Source organism: Petaurus breviceps, unplaced genomic scaffold (assembly GCF_028583685.1).
Source record: "Petaurus breviceps papuanus isolate PSGF00001 unplaced genomic scaffold, PetGlider_PUasm1.0 219668, whole genome shotgun sequence".
In the NCBI taxonomy this organism is placed as follows: domain Eukaryota; kingdom Metazoa; phylum Chordata; class Mammalia; order Diprotodontia; family Petauridae; genus Petaurus; species Petaurus breviceps.
Genome location: NW_027185874.1, coordinates 1,689 through 18,020, shown reverse-complemented (window position 1 = coordinate 18,020; position 16,332 = coordinate 1,689). Strand labels below are relative to the sequence as shown.

The following is a 16,332-nucleotide window of genomic DNA, read 5'->3' as shown; positions in this document are numbered from 1 at the left end:
CTTTGCCTTCTAGATTATTATTCCAAGCTCTCCTCACCATTACAATAGTGACTGCTAAATCTTGTGTAATCCAAACTGTGACTCTTAAGAATTTTTTGTTTTTGGCTGCTTGCAGCATTTTCTTTGACCTAGGACCTATGGATTTTGCTATAGTATTTCTGGGAGTCTGCATTGTGAGATTTCTTTCAGGAGGCAACCAGTAGATTCTTTCTATTTCCACTTTGTTATCTGGTTCTATTAGGTATGGGCAATTTTCTTGTAAGATTTCTCAAAATAGGATAGCTAGGCTCTTTATTTTGGTCATGGCACTCAGTAGTTCAGTGATTCTTAAATTTATTTTCTTCTCAATCCATTTTCCAGGAGTTATTTTTGTTGTCAAGTAACTTACATTTTCTTTTTATTTATTTATTTTGTCGTCATTTTGGCTTTATTTTACTGTCTCTTATTGTCTTATGGAGTCATTGGTTTTTTGTTTGGTCAGGTTGAATTTTCAGGAAGTTTGTTGTTTGGCAAAGTTTTGTGCCTCTTCTGCCAGTCAATTAATTCTGTTTCCAATTCTTTTTTCAGAGCCATTGTTTACTTTCCTTTTTTGTTCTTTTAGCATTCTCGTTTCATTTACAAAAATCTTTTTCAACATGTTTTTCTGTAATTCAATCTTTATCTCTTATAGGAAGCCTAGTTGAATCTGTGTCCATGGTGGGGTTTGGCTTTTTTGTTTTTGTTTTTGAGGCTTTACTTGCAGATGTTTTGTAATCACTCTCTTCTTCTGGGTTTGTGTCTTCAATGCCATTGTCACCATTGTGACTTTTTGTGGTGACATCCTTTGTTTGGCCATTCTTGCAGCCTTCAGATTTCATGTTAATGCCACGTTCTGCACACTGCTGCAGAGGAGGTCTGGGCTGGTTCTGGTGCTCTTTCCTTGGGCTATTGACTATTGTGCTATTCCATGATCTTAGGGGCTGCTCTGCATGGAATCCTGTAAGCTTTCAGGGCTCCCAGAGTATTCTCCAGGGCAAAACCTGATTGCTTTCTCCCTGGTCTGAGGTTTGCAAGTTCTTGACCTGTGTTTTGGTCTGAGCAACAGTAGACTGTCCTGAACTCGGCCATTGTGAGCTGCCTGGTAAGTTCAGAGTGTGTGGGATAGAAACCACTGCCAGATCAGAATCTGAGTCAGAAAGCAGAAAAGCTCTTTATTCTTTCTCATAAGAAAGGGCACAGCCCTATCTTCTCAAGGGGCAATAATAGCCAGGGAGTACTAATCCTAACCCACCCACTCCCCTGTTGGGTTTCACCATTGGTCAGAGAGGTGGGTTCACAATCTCAAGCTAATCGGCACAAAGCAATCTCAATTCTTTATTATCATAATTATTCATTTGACCCTTCTACCTAGTCAGAAGAAAACATCCTTCAATTCCTTACTTGTACATACCTACACACCAAATTGGGGGGGGGGGGGGAGGCAGCAACCAATGAGAAGGCTAATGTTATTTCCTTTAAGTTTCATTACCTCATTTGGGGACCTGTGGAAATTTAACCCTTTGCTATCTCTCACAAGAGGGATAGAACTCTAGGCCTCCTTTTTATCTGCAATTTCTACCCTGGTCATTCCTTTGTAGACTTCAGACTGGGCTAGAAGGAGGAACTGAGACCCCCCTCTTCTCTTGGGATGTAAGCCACACAGCTGCTGCCTTCCTCCTTACTGGTACACAGCCCAGGACCCACAAGCTCTTCTTCCACTGGAATGCTGTTCCCAGCCCAGTTCCTCTGCTCACTGGCCCTGGATCTGTCACCCAGACTTGACCAGTGGGAGACCAAGCGCCCACCATGGTATGCTAGTGTGGGTCTGCTGCTTGCCTAGTGTACAGCCTTAGTGCAGCACACTGCTGGCCTCGCCCCATCCCTGGCTCTTCTTTCTCCTCTCAGGGCTGACCTAGGATGAAAAAAGAACTGACTGTGACTTTTTCTTGACTTTCCCCATCAGGATTTATTCTGGTGCATTTTCTAGTGTTGTTTGAAGGAGTATTTTTGTTCTTTCATTTTGTTTTTGGTGCCAGAGAGTTCTCAGTCCATCTTATTGCCCCTCCATCATCTTGACTCTGCCTCTGAAATTCACCTTTTCAATCATTTGGTTCAAGTCTGTAACTTCCTTCTTGGTTATGTTTATTTTGTATATGGTGAGAAATGACAGGAACATTAATATTACCTTGATTTCATGTGTCTATGTGTGTACATACATCTTTTACATTTTCCCATCTTTTCCCTTCTGAATCTAGTTGTGATGTTTAGCACATGTATATACACAAACACCTGGGTGTATATTTTTACAATTGCTGTTATTTCAATATCTATGGTTCTCTGAATTGTAAAGTAGTTTTCTTGCTTCTTCTTTCTCTTAATATCATCTGTATTTTCTGAAATCAAGTCCACGACTCCTCCTTTGGGGGATTCAGCTGACACACAGGAGGTTTTATCCTGGCTCGTTTCTTTCATTCTGTATCAATATCTTTGTAAGGAAAAAATATGCGGTTTTGTTTTCTAATGATCTTCTAAATATTAAAACTAAAGTCCTAACTTAAATTAGATTTTGCTCCTTTACTTCTTATGTTAAGTTGTTTTCTTACATTGGCACAAAATATAATACCATACAACTTTTTTTTTCTGAACAACATCGATTTTAACTTAATTTTTTGTTACTATCTAAACCTCAATATTCCATCATCTTCTATCTTACAGTCCTCCTAGAGACATACAGGAGTATGTTTCTTTATGTTTTAAAGGTTTTCAATCTCAGTTTTATTGGCATCTTTTATTTTTGAGGTTTTTTTCCATTTTTGAATATATCCCTCCTCTAATCCTTGTCCGGCAAACCATCCCTTTCAACAAAGATTTAAAAAGAAACAGAAAAAAACAGTCAATAAAAGTAACAAACACAGAGTAACGTCTGATAATATGTAGTAGTCTCCATTCATGGTTTGTGTCCTCTGAAGGCAGAGCGGGAGCATGATTTCTGTGATGGTTCATCTGACTGTTCTTTCCCTTTCTATACTTGTCCCTCTAACCATGGGTCAGTTGTGTGTTTCCTTTAGTTAGTCACTTTGAGGTCCAAAGGTCTGCTCACATCTGGACTGCTTACCAGGAGGGAATTGCATTTTTTGCCCTGATTTGAAAACCACTCCCGCCCAGGGGCTTATCTCAAAGTGTGCAGACAAGGTGATCTTGGGGGCCATGCTTTGATTTTGAGTGTTCCATATCCCAGCCTCTGATTTCTCATTTTCATTGAACAGTCTTGTGAAATTTGAATAAGTGACAGTTGGCATATAAATTGCTTCCTTTTTGCTGCTTGCGAAGACCCTCCTTGATTAAAGCCCTTTGCAACTTTGCAACAACATTTCTGGGTAAGTCACTTACGGTGTCTCCTTTGGTGCCAAATGAGTCTGTCTCTAGTACTTCTAGGAAACTTTTTGTAATCAGTGAGTCAGTAAACATTTCTTAAGTGCTAAATATATGCCTGGCACTGGACCCAGCTCTGGAGATGGAAGAGAGGGAAAACCATGGTCCCTGGTCCCAAAGAGCTCCCATGGCAATGGGGAAGGCGGTGTGAAAACAGCTCTGTACTTAGCTCAGATATTCAGAGTAAATGGGTGATCACCTCTGGTGGAAAGCCCTCGCTGCGGGAAAGGGTGAGAGCTGCGGAAGGTGGGATTTGGGCCATGACTGACAGGAGGCCATCAGATGGAGATGAAGAAGGAGAAGATCTCAGGCGTGAGGGGTGGCTGGTGAAAAGGCAGAGACAGGAGAGGACTTGTTGGGGGAGGGAGTGTGTGGTGTGTGTAAAGAAGCCAGTGCGGCTGGATCCTAGGGCATAAGGTGGAAGAAGACTAGAAGGGTGGGAAGGGCTGCTCGTCAGGGACCATACAAGGCTGGCACAGGAGATACAAGAAAGCCACTGCAGATTATTGAGGGAGGTGGCGTGTCAGACCATGCTCTAGGATCGCTGTGGAAGCAGAGTGCAGGACTGATTTCAGTGGGGAGAGAATTGAAGCATGGAGAGCAACCAGCAGGTTGTTACAGTATTCCAGGTATGAGAGGATGAATCCTGCGCTGGGGCTGGGGTGGGGGGTGATTGTGTGAGCACAGAGAAGGAGGCCTGTGGGAGAGCTGTCACGCAGGCAGAATTGCTAAGCCTTGGCAGCAGTTGGGAGTGTGATTGGAAGCCTGACACAATTGGGAGGATGGTAGAGCCTTGGACAACCTTAGGGATGCTAAGAAGCAGGAGAGGTGTTGGCAGGGAAGATCATGAGTTCAGTCCTGGGCGGTTCGAGTTTCAGATGCCGGACCTCCTCATCTGCCTCTGGGGCTTTGTATCTTTGTAAGATTTCCCATTATCTTTCATTTCAGTCATTAAAGCTTTTCCTCCCTCCCTGCATCTAGTTCCTCCCTCTCCTTGCTGTTTGTTTTTTTCTTTTGGCAGAAACTACTTTTCAAGGATTCCAATACATTAGTGAGATTTCTAAAAACAGTCATCAACAAACAGAAATATTCCAAGATTTGAAAACCAAAAAAGATTACACGTGAAAGTATAAATTTAAACAATAGAATAAAGAGAAACAGGAGAACTTCTCTTCTGTTCAGTTTATTTTGTAATGTGTTTCTTCCATTTAATGAGGTAGAAACAAAATGTTCTGCTTTGTTTACCAGCTTCGCCTCTCTTGCACTTTCTCTGTGAGAGTGCTGGGTAAACTCACATTTATTGGAGTTTTAGGAATCAGTGACATTCAAGGACGTTGCCGTGAACTTCGCCCAGGACGAATGGGTTTATCTGGACCCTCTTCAGAAGGGATCTTGCAGGGATGTAATGCCGGAGAACTCCGATAACTCGGTCTCTCCGGGTAAGGACGACTCTCCTCTGGCACTCAGAATTTCCCCCATGGAGGGTCTTCCTACCTTAGTGAATGTTGTAGGATATGTGGGCTGAACTAGATGGCTTCTAAGGCATCTTCCAGTGCTGGAATTCTGTGATTCTTTGACTCCTGGTGTCTCAGATGTTGAGCACTTAGTGTTTGGAATGTGGAGATCAGAGATTCCTAATCCTTTTGGGTCTGACAGACTCTGCATATGCCCATGCTTTCTGTTCAGTGGTGAAAGCTTTTGACCAAAGGAGATTATATTTTAACTTGCTTAGCAGAACACCTGGCACATAGTAGGTGTTATCTAAATACTTAGTCCTTCCCCTTTCCTCTTTAGTAATGCTTTTTTACTAGGCTCTCCCATGCTGTTACTGTATCTTTAATAGCCAAATGGAATGTTGCAGAAAGGGCAGTTGAGAGTGACAGTGGGAACGCTGTTGCTTTGAGGTGCTTCTCCCACGGGAGTCAGGACAGACTGTGTTTTAGCCTTAATCTATAGTGTCTTTTGGGGGTAATAAACAAAGGAAAGTTGATTGTAATGAGAGACATCTTCCTTGGCAGAACTGTCTTAAATGTTATGTTTTAAAGAAACATAAAGAAAATCAATGAACAGTATGTAAGGAATTGGCAATCTATAGTGTATTCTGGAAAATTATTTTCTATGGCAGTTCAATAGAAGACAAAGAAAAAGGAATAAAATATCTCATTTCCTGAATAGTGCATTTAACTCTCATCTTGAGGAGAAATATGAAGATGATTTTTAAGAGACTGGAATCACTATCTGGCTTGAACTAAATGGTAAATTGTTTCAGAAGTACAGAGAAATGTATTATTTTAGCAAGGGTTGGAAGTAACTTATGCTGTGCTCTTAGAGCTAAGATGTAGTAAACAGTTATGTGTGTCTGCTTTCTAATTGATTTCCTTTGTTAATAAAGTATATATAAGTAATTACTTTTAATAAAGGAGATCTCCCCACTTTATTCAGTACCTAATGTTTAATGCACTGGGTTGGCAGGTACAAATACCTGAAGATACTCTGGGATTGCTCTAGAGCTCAGGATAATACAAGGAGTCCAGTTGGGAGTTGAGGTGTAACCTGTGGCAGGGTGTGGTTGACACTATCTACTTTGCTGTATTTTGTGCTCCTGGAAACTGGCATACTGATTGTATTTCTCATGGGTTTAACTACTCAGGATCTCTGTTGCAAATGATCTGAGATTCTTCCTGAAATTCCTAGGGCTGACATCTGAATACATGCCTGACTCCTGTCCTCTTAAGAAGTCATAGATCTTGTTTTTACATGTAATTGGCGGGGGGGATAAAATATTATGTTAAAAATAATGTACATTTAAGAAAGAAAGTCATGGTGCAAATTAATGAATTTGGTAGCCTATGATCTTTGTCAGGAGGTAGGTAACATATGGTATTTGTGCTCTGGCATCAAGGTTGATTATGCTTCTTAAGTCTTTCAAAGATGTTTGTCTTTAAAATGTGATTGTTCTAATGCACACATGCAAACACACACATTGATCTGGTTCTGCTCACTTCACTCTGTATCAGTTCATACAAGTCTTCCCAGTTTTCTCTGAAGCCATCCTCCATTATTTTTACAGCATAATGGAATTCCATTAATATGCAGATATAATTTCTTCAGCTAATCACTAGTGGATGGACACCCTATTAATTTTTCAGTTTTTTGCCACTACAGAGTGCTGTAAACATTTTTGTGCCTCATCTCTTTGGGGTATAGATCCAGCAGTGACACCACTGGGTCAGAGGGTACTCGGCACCGTCCCTGGAGTCAGGAGGACCTGAGTTCAAATCCAGCCTCAGACACTTAACACAAAAACTAGCCATGCGACCTTGGGCAAGTCACTTAACCCCAATTGTCCTCTAAAAAATAAAAAACAATACTCTAAGTATGATAACTTTGGGGCCATAATTTCCAGTAGCTCCCAGAAGGCTGGACTAGTCCATAGTTTCCCAGCAGCACATCAGTGTCCATGTTACCCCAAAGCCTCTAGCGTTGTTTTCCCTGCTGCTTTTTAGCAGCACTCCTCAAGTGCCTTTTATAGGTGTTTGGATTGTTCTGGGGCCTTCTTGCTAGCCACAAAGAGACAGGTTTAAGATTGAATTCGAATGTGGTTCTCTGTGCTGAGCCCTCCCTGTCCCATTTCCATTGAGCAGGCCTTGCATTATCCAAACCTTATGTCATCTACCAGTTGGAGAGAAGGGAAGCGCCATGGATTCCAGAGGGAGACGTACCAAGGACTAGCCATGCAGGTGAGTGAGTCCAACCAGGCAGGTGTGGTATTGCAAACAATGGCTGATGTGGTCCTGTGGAGAGATTCCCTTGTATAATGCTGAACAGAAAGCCCCTCTTTCAGCTCCGTGGGGCCGTGCAGCCAAGGGGAGCCTGCTTGTCATGAGCTCCTTCATTAAGCTTCCTTGTCCCCTGAATAAGTCAGTGCCCTTGTGTGTCCCTCCTGGGGGAGAGAAGGAAGGGCCTCTGTAGGGGAGAGATCTTTGGTCTCCTCAAGAGTGGTGGTCCTTCGCCTACTTCACCTCACTTGATTGGTCATTCTTGGTATTTCTAAAGTGTCTTATTTCACTTGCCAAAAATAAAAGACATGGCCTGTTTGCTTCCCTATTGCCTTTTGATGTTTGGGTTTTTTTTTTTACAAAATTTTTGGAATGGAGGTTTCACCTTTCACCATGCAAATTGGCAAAGAAATAGGAACAGTCCTTGAGGGGAAGCTGGTATAGGAAGAGAGGCCTGCTGATGTTTCCTGTCAGTGGTGCTGGGAGGTGGTCTGACCATTAGTGGTTTCTTTATGGAGTTAAGAAACAAAGTGACTGAACTACCCCTGGACCTAGCTCTGCCCCTGCTGAGCATATTTATTCTCAAGGAAATGGAGAAAGAAAGAGAGAAACCAAAGTCTAGTATTTGTGCTAAAACACAGTAGGATTTTCGGGTGTTTTAAAAAAGTAACTTTAAGGGGCAGCTAGGTAGTGCAGTGAATAGAGCACCAGCCTTGGAGTCAGGAGGACCTGAGTTCACATCCGGCCTCACACACTTAACACTTACTACCTCTGTGACCTTGGGCAAGTCACTTAACCCCAATTGCCCTGCTTTCCCCCTTCAAAAAAAAAGTAATTTTAAGTGCTTACTGTGTTCCAAGCATGGTACTCGGTGAAGGCGATACAGACAGGAAAGCCAGGCAGTCCCTGCCCTCCAGGGGCATCCATTCTAATGGGGGAAACAAGAGAGAGGAAACTTTTCATCTGCAAGTCAGAGAAAGGTCCCCTGGTCCTTGAGGGGCAGTGGCAAGGCAGATGACGAAGTCTCTTCTTTAATGTCACATTGGTTTGTAATGCTGGCCCATTTGGCACCCTTTCCCTGGCCTTTGGTGACAAGGACTTGGATTCTGGGTCTTCAGCACCTGTGGACCTGCAGGAGCAGAGGCCAGCCTGCATCTTCCATCCCCCAAAGGAAGGCACAGAGTAAGTAACTCAGAAACCACCGCACGTCCTGGAGATGCACTGGCCAGACCCTGACTGTCCCTCTGAACTGGACCTGAGGCCCTGATAAGGGAGAGGATGCTGTCCCTTGTCAGCTGAGCTCTCAGAGCAGGCATTGGTCCCATGTTCTTCACCTTGTTCATAGGTGAGGATTCATTCTGAAAAGAGAGCAGAGTGCTAGTCATGGAGAGACAGAAGGCATGGCTGACACAACCTTTAGATGTTTTTTCAGAAATGTGTCATTTTGCTGGTTATTGTCTTGTGATTCTAACTTGCTCATTGGATAATTACATGGAAGACTTTCCATGTTTTATCTTCAGATGGAATGAAATTGGTCTGCACTTAGTACTGTCCCCAGCACAAAAGAAGCAATGAATAAGTGCCCCCAATTTGTTGGTCTTGTATATGACTTCTTCTCCATAGAACAGGAGCTGTTTGATTGGTACAGAGTGAGCATTTCACAAATACAATGAGTATTGGCATTCATGTAGGACTTTTCCTGAATGTCTTTCACCCATTTGGAGTTTATATGTGGTGGTTCAATCTTTGGTTATGTGCACTTTAAGGACCTCTCTCATGTAATTCTAAACAGTTTTCCAGAATAGTGGGACCAATCTGAAGGTCCACCCAGATAGCATGCCCCGTGAACCGTTCCTGCAGTGATGACTGTCATCTTGTGTTATCTTTGCCAATTTGCTGGGTGTGAAGAGAAATTCCAGGGTTATTTTAACTTATGTTTCTCTTAAGGGTTTGAGGTATTTTTTTCATATAATAATGTAGTTTACCTTTCTTTTGCATGTTCTGAAAATAAATGCACATATCAATAAATAAATCTTTCCCTGCAGTTAAAATATAGTCTATACCATTTTTTGTGATGATATTTGGTGTTCATCATATCCAATGTCCTTGATTCTTTGAAATAAGTATTTATGATATATAGTTTTTATCACTCTAATATTCTGTGTCATCTGCAAGCCTTTTGGCTTCTCTTTTTTCCTTTCTGAACTATGTATTTTATCACATTTTTCACTAAATCACATGATTTTCATATAGAAAAAGGTTACAAAATTTTAATTCTAAAAAAGTAAAAAGTTACAACAAAATATAACCTTTCTTCCTATTAAAAACACCAAAAAGCATTGAAAATGATGAGATGTTTCTTAATTTAACCAAATGTATTCATCTAAACTGAGAGGTAGAATAATTTCTAATGGAGAAATAACGTAAGTTTTCCAATAAGGGAAGGATAAAGCACCGTTTTCTCCTGTCTGCATTCCAGCACACCTGGGGCAAAAACCCAAGAAAAAGGAGAGGAATAAGAGGCAAAATTAGACTTATTTACACATACCAGTACAATGGTGTACTTCGAAAATCCTGGAAAATCAACCTAAAATTAATAGGTCCAATAAATTATCAGGATAAAAAATTAATTTCTAAAGATTATGAATTTTTCTCTATGAGAAACTAGGAAGTGCAGGTAAAATTAGAACTTCTGTTTTAAATGAAGGAGAAACATGCACAAGATATTTGGAAACTAAGCTTCCAAAGCCCAAAGCAGACTACTGTAAATACAGCTATGAATTCTACCAATCAACAGGTATCTATGAAATACAATCTATTTTCTGGGCATTGGGGTAAGCACGGGATATTCAAAGACAAAAAAAAATGAAACATGCCTTTTCCTCAGTGAGTTTTACACCATTTTGGAAGAACAACATATTCATCCAGCAATTTTCACAGAAAGACTTAAATGATTCAAGAGAGATTCAATGTTTGTGGATGAACTACACTATCCTAATGAAATAATAGTACTGCTAAGGTAATCTATAGATTTAATGCTGTGCAAATCTAATTACAAAGGTAATTCTGTGTAGAACGATGCAAAACAATATAATTCATAAGAAAACCTTCAAGATAAAAAATGTTAGTTGCAAATATCCATAAAGATACAGTAGGTGATCTGAAAGCTATGATCTAAAGCCATTATTATCAAGGCTATCTGGTACTGGTTTAAAAACCAGAAAAGTAGATTAGTAGAATGTACTTCATAAGGAAGACTTTGAAGCAAATGGATATGGTAGCCTAATGTTGGATCAACTCAAGAGCGCAAACTATTGGGCGAGGCTTTCATTGTGTGAATCTGGAATTGCTTAGAAAACCGGGAGTGTAGGTTAGTATGAAACAGTTCGAGAGAATGGATTTTCCTGATGAATATGGTCATTATGAAAAATACCTGGAATGGTTTTTAAAATGGGAAAGCCATTAATAGTTGGCACTAGGATAAGAAAGACCTAGAAGTAATTACATATGGCGGCTCATATTGAATCCACTCGGCAACAGAGACTGCTACAGCTAAGGATTTGCTATGTGACCAGAGCCACTGACAGAACTTGTGTTCGTTTGGCTGGAAAAAAGGGTCCAGAGAGGATTTTTTTTCATCGATTCAGAGGTAGCACTGTGGACTTTGTGTGTATTGCAGCAGCAGGGGACATTTACAATTGTCATTTCTTTCAGATTTGGAAACTCAACATGAATCCAAGGAGCACATTACAAAACTGACCATTTTGATGAAAGAAATAGTAAAACCATATAAATATAGTGCATGTGGAAAGACCTTTCAAATAAAAAAAAAGCTTAAGGAACTTGTGAAAATTCATACTATTGAGAAACCTTATCAATGCAATGAATGTGGCGAGGCCATCTGCAGACATTCAGACCTTACAGGACATCAGAGAATTCACATTCGCGAGAAACTATATGAACGTAATGAATGTGGGAAGACCTTCTGCCTGAGTGCAGATCTTACTGTCCATCAGAGAAGTCATACTGGTGAGAAACTGCGTGAAAGTAATATATGTGGGAAGGCCTTCAGGCATAAAGCATTAGTTAATCAACATCAGTCAATTCATACTGGTGAGAAGCCATTTGAATGCAGTGAATGTGGTAAGACTTTCCAACTAAAAAGACAGTTTAATGAACATCAGAAAATTCATAGTGGTGAGAAACCTTATCAGTGTAGTGAATGAGGCAAGGCCTTTTGCTGGTGTTCAAACTTTAATAAACATCAGAGAATTCACACTGGTGAGAAACTTTATGGATGTAATGAATGTGACAGGGCCTTCTGCCTGAGCACAGATCTTAGTGTACATAGAGAATTCATACATAGAGAAACCCTATGAATGTAATATATGTGAGAAAGCCTTTAGACTAAAAGTATAGCTTAATCATCATCAGTCAGTTCATATAGGTGAGAAACCATTTGAATGTAATGAATGTGGTAAAGCTTTCTGACAAAAAGTAAGACTTACTGAACATCAGAAAATTCATAGTAGTTAAAAACCTCATCAGTGTAACGAATGTGGCAAAGCCTGCTGCTGGCCCTCAAAGCTTGCAAAACATCAGAGAATTCATATTAGTGAGAAGCCTTATGAATGTAATTAATGTGACAGGGCCTTCTACCTGAAGGCAGCTCTTACTAAACATCAGAGAATTCATACTGGTGAGAAACCTTATGAATGTAATATAAAGCCTTTAGATTTAAAGCACAGTTTAATCAACATCAGTCAATTCATACTGGTGAGAAGTCATTTAAAGACAATGAATGTGGGAAGGCTTTCCAAAAGAAAGGACAGCTTAATGAACATCAGAAAATTCATAGTGCCAAGAGACCTTACCAATGTAATGAATGTGGCAAGGTCTTCTACTGGCCCTCAAAACTTTCCAGATATCAGAAAATTCATATTGATGAGAAACCCTACGAATGTAATGAATGTGGAAAGGCCTTCTGTGATAGCACAACTTTTACTAAACATCAGAGAATTCATAGTGGTGAGAAACCTTATCAATGTATTGAGTGTGGGAAGGCCTTCTGATTAAAAGCACAGCTTAATGAACATCAGAAAATTCATACTGGACAAAAACCTTATAAATGTGCTGTACGTGGGAAGACCTTCCGGCTAAAAGCACATCTTACTTGACACCAGAGAATTCATACTGGAGAAAAACCTTATGAATGCACTGTACGTGGAAAGACCTTCCGACTAAAAGCCCATCTTACTCAACACCAGAGAATTCATACTGGAGAAAAGCCTTATGAATGCATTGTGTGTGGAAAGGTCTTCAGTTGGGGTACACAGTTTATGAAACATAAAAGAATTCATTCTGGGAGAAACCTTAGGAATGTGATGAATATGGAGTGTTATTCTGCTTGAGAAGAGAGTATTCTCAACAAAACAGATTTTAGTCTACAAAGAAATTATGTGGCTGTATTGATTGAGGGAAGGCTTTGTTCCTGAGTGTGGAAAAGTCTTAAATCAGAACTCAAATGTATTCAATATTAACTTATTTGTAATGGAGAAAACCCTTGTGAATGTAAGCCATTAATAAACATTTGTCAACTGCCTACTATGTTCCAGGCATTGGGCTAAGTACTAGGGATATAACAGGTGGCAAAAGATAGTTCCTGTCCTTAAGGAGGTAACAGTCTAAAAGGGGAGACAAACAAAAACACAAACAAGCTATTTAAAGAGTTAGAAGTAAGAGAGGGAAGGCACCAGAATTAAGAGGGGGTGGGAAAGGTTTCCAGAAGGAGATTAAAAAAAAAAAAAACTTATACTTAACAGAAATTAGGGAAGCCAGTAGGCAGAGATAAAGAGGGAGTGGGGGGGCAGCTAGGTGGCGAAGTGAACAGAGCACCGGCCCTGGAGTCAGGAGGACCTGAGTTCAAATCCGGCCTCAGACACTTAACACACACATACACACACAAAACTAGCTGTGTGACTTTGGGCAAGTCACTTAACCCCAACTGCCCTCCCAAAAAGCAAAAAAAAAAAAGTGAGAGCATCCCAGCCCTGGAAGAGCTAAAGGCTTGTGTATGGAACATCAGAGAGGCTGGTTGTCCGTGGATCACAGATCACGTGGTGGGGAGTTTGGTGTAAGACAATTGGAAAGGTAGGAGGGGGCTGGATTTTGAAGGGCTTTGGATGGATTAGGCATGGGTGACCTCATAAGACCTGTGCTTTAGCAAAATCACTTTGGCCCTTTAATAGGGGATGGACTAGAGTGGGGAGAGATTGAGAGGCAGACAGTTATTTCCATAGTTCAGGCATGAGGTATGTGTATACACACATATACATATACACATATATGCACAATATAAAACCATGCTGGGTCCAACAAATACAGAGATAAGAATTTTAAACTCATTTTCTAAGAGTCCTTTGAAGTAGAAGACATGCCATTAAGTAAGTAGATAATGTGAAAATGGATAGATCAGACTCAACTAAGGAGATCCCAAAGAGATCCTGATAGGGAGTCATGGAGTTGAGCATTGAATGGAGCTAAAATAGTTTGAGAAGGTATAGGTAAAGGGAAGAGTGAATGTCAGGATGATTTATTTTGATTTATTTATTGATTTATTTTGCTTGAATATATTTGACAAAAGGGAGGGATTCTGTAGTTGGGAAGGGGGATTTAGGTGGCCATGATAAATACAACACTTTAAAGAAATATGCCTCTTCATTATTAATTAGATTAACATAAGAATATGAACATTCTCTAGACCAAAGGTTCTTAACCTCTGTACATATCATGGACTCCTTTGGCAGTCTAATGAAACATATGTACTCCTTCCCAGAATGTTTATTTTTTTAAATTTGTAACTGAAGGAAATGCCAAACATTAGTGGTTAATGAAACTAAGGATGTCAATTTTTTTCTCCATCCAAATTCATGGAGTTCATGAAAACTATCCTTAGATTAAAAATACCTTCCCTTGGCAAAGAAGAGAAAAAGGACCATGAACAGCAAATCCCCACCAAGTACAGAGCTAAGTGTTTTGTGTATTCTAAGTAAGATACGGCAGCTCTGGTTCTTCCCTACGTTGGATGACAGTGGGTAACTGGAAGGATAGTGGTGCCATGAAAAAAAAGGAAGTTTGGAAGAGAGTGGGTTGGGGTTGGGAGAATAATGACTCTTGGACACGTTAAGTTTAAGACACCAGAAGACATCCAGGTTGAAATTTGAAATGTCCGCTAGACAGTTGGTGATGTGGGTTTAGTCCAGAGAGAGGCTAGAGCTAGTTATAGAGACCTAGAAATCATGAATATAGAGATGATAATCAAACTCCTATGAACTAATGAGGTCCTCAGGAAGGCACAAAGGGACCTTACACAGTCCTGGGGATCATGACATGAGCCATGATACAAACAATGGCTTCTGAGCAGTGGTCAATAGAAGGAGAACCAAGAGAAGGCCATGTCGTTCCTCGCCTTGGTATTAAACACCTCCACTAGCTGGTTCCAAACTCGGTACCAGCCTGGAGAGGAGAGAGTTTCCAGCAGGAGAGAGTGGCCCATACTGTCTATCCAGTGCAGCACAGAGGTCAAGTCAGATGAAGACTGAGAATTAGTCTTGGCAAGAAATCTTTCAAAACTTTTCAGTGTTGAGGCCTGAAACCAGATTATAAAGGGTTGTAAAGTGAGAGGAGGGACCGTATAGGCAGTGAGTGTGGGCAACTTTTCTCCATGTTCATTCTGCCGAGCAGTGGATGAGATAAAAAACATTAGATTCAAGATTAATGAGAACATGGGAGTTGTTGAGGATGGAGGGCAATATGTTAGAGAAGCCTGAAGGAGCTGGGATCCAGGGAACAGAGAGAGAAACCTCTCTTGGTCCTTGGTGAGAAGTGCCACCCATTTGATCATTGTAAAGGAGGAGAGCTTGAGGGATTGTGAGACGTGGAGAGGGGGAAAGACAAGTCGCTAGGAAATAATTCTACTTAATTATGTAGAACAAGGTTTTTGGCTGTGAAGGAAGGGGAAAGGCTGGTTTAGTAGGCTTGAAGAGTTTGGATTGATTGTTTTGTGGAGTGGATTAGAGAGTCAGGAATAAAAGGATTGCCTTCCAGAGGTGAGGGATCAGCTAGATAGATTAGATAACAAATTTTTTGTGGATTTAGTACAGATGCTTGACTCTCCAACTCCATGGGATCCTAGATGAGGCCCTGGACAGGACTTCAGAGGCCAACTAGTCCAACCCCCTCATTCAGTAGATGAGGAAACTGAGGCCCAAAGAGGTTATGGGACTTCATCAGTGACACAGGCAGAAAATGTCAGAGATGAGAATTGAATGCAGGTTCTCTGACCACAGAGCCAGTGTACCAAACTACTTCTTTCACTAGCACCTTACACCATGTCCAAAAGGGAATTAACCTTTCCTTCTTATCCCCCCAAATTCCCTGGTTGTCTTGTGGCCAGCACCTTTTTTACAGGCTCTAAAGTTTACTACCTTTGGCCACCCTCAACTCTTTCTCTTGCCTGCATGTCCATTTGGTAGCATGGTCTTGAGTCTGCCTGCTGAATTCATGTCTATCTCACCCTCCTGTGGCAACTACAGTCATTCAAGCCTTTGTTCTGTCTTACATGAAGTAGTGCAGTAGTAATCATCATCAACATCAGCATCATCTTCTTCAGCAATTCACTCTCTTTTATTCCCACACCTGGTAAACCAAGGAAGAGTTCAGCAGCATTGCTTCCAACAGCAAACAGGCTGCATTACCTCTAAAGACTGCGATCCCTCTGAATATTTCCCTCCTTCTCTGAGAAGCAGCTGGAGCTTCCTGCCAGGTTTCTGTGTGTCAACCAGGACAAAAATAAAATAAAACAGGATTTGGTCTAGTTGATACTTACAATTTGTAGGGACCCAAGTTAGGGGCATAATTAATAGTTTTGGTTCCAACTGCCAGCACTCCTCTGAGAAGTAATCCTGTTTTATTATTTTTTTTTTCTTGCAATAGTCGAATTGGACTCAACTTCCAACCTCTGCCTTTCTAATCCATTTTTTCATGCGCCTGCCAGACTAGGGCTTCTGTCCATTCTCCTACTCAAGAAACTTTGTTGGCTGAC

General features: G+C 40.8%; 1 protein-coding gene across 1 annotated transcript; it reads left to right on the top strand.

Moving 5' to 3' along the window:
• Window positions 1–3,309: 3,309 nt before the first annotated feature.
• LOC138166044 (zinc finger protein 501-like) lies at window positions 3,310–12,831 on the top strand. Its single transcript, XM_069094501.1, has 3 exons — window positions 3,310–3,395; window positions 7,095–7,190; window positions 10,944–12,831. Exon 3 carries the CDS (start codon window positions 10,997–10,999, stop codon window positions 11,453–11,455), a length of 459 nt encoding a protein of 152 aa, XP_068950602.1. The 5' UTR covers window positions 3,310–3,395; window positions 7,095–7,190; window positions 10,944–10,996; the 3' UTR covers window positions 11,456–12,831.
• Window positions 12,832–16,332: the final 3,501 nt, after the last annotated feature.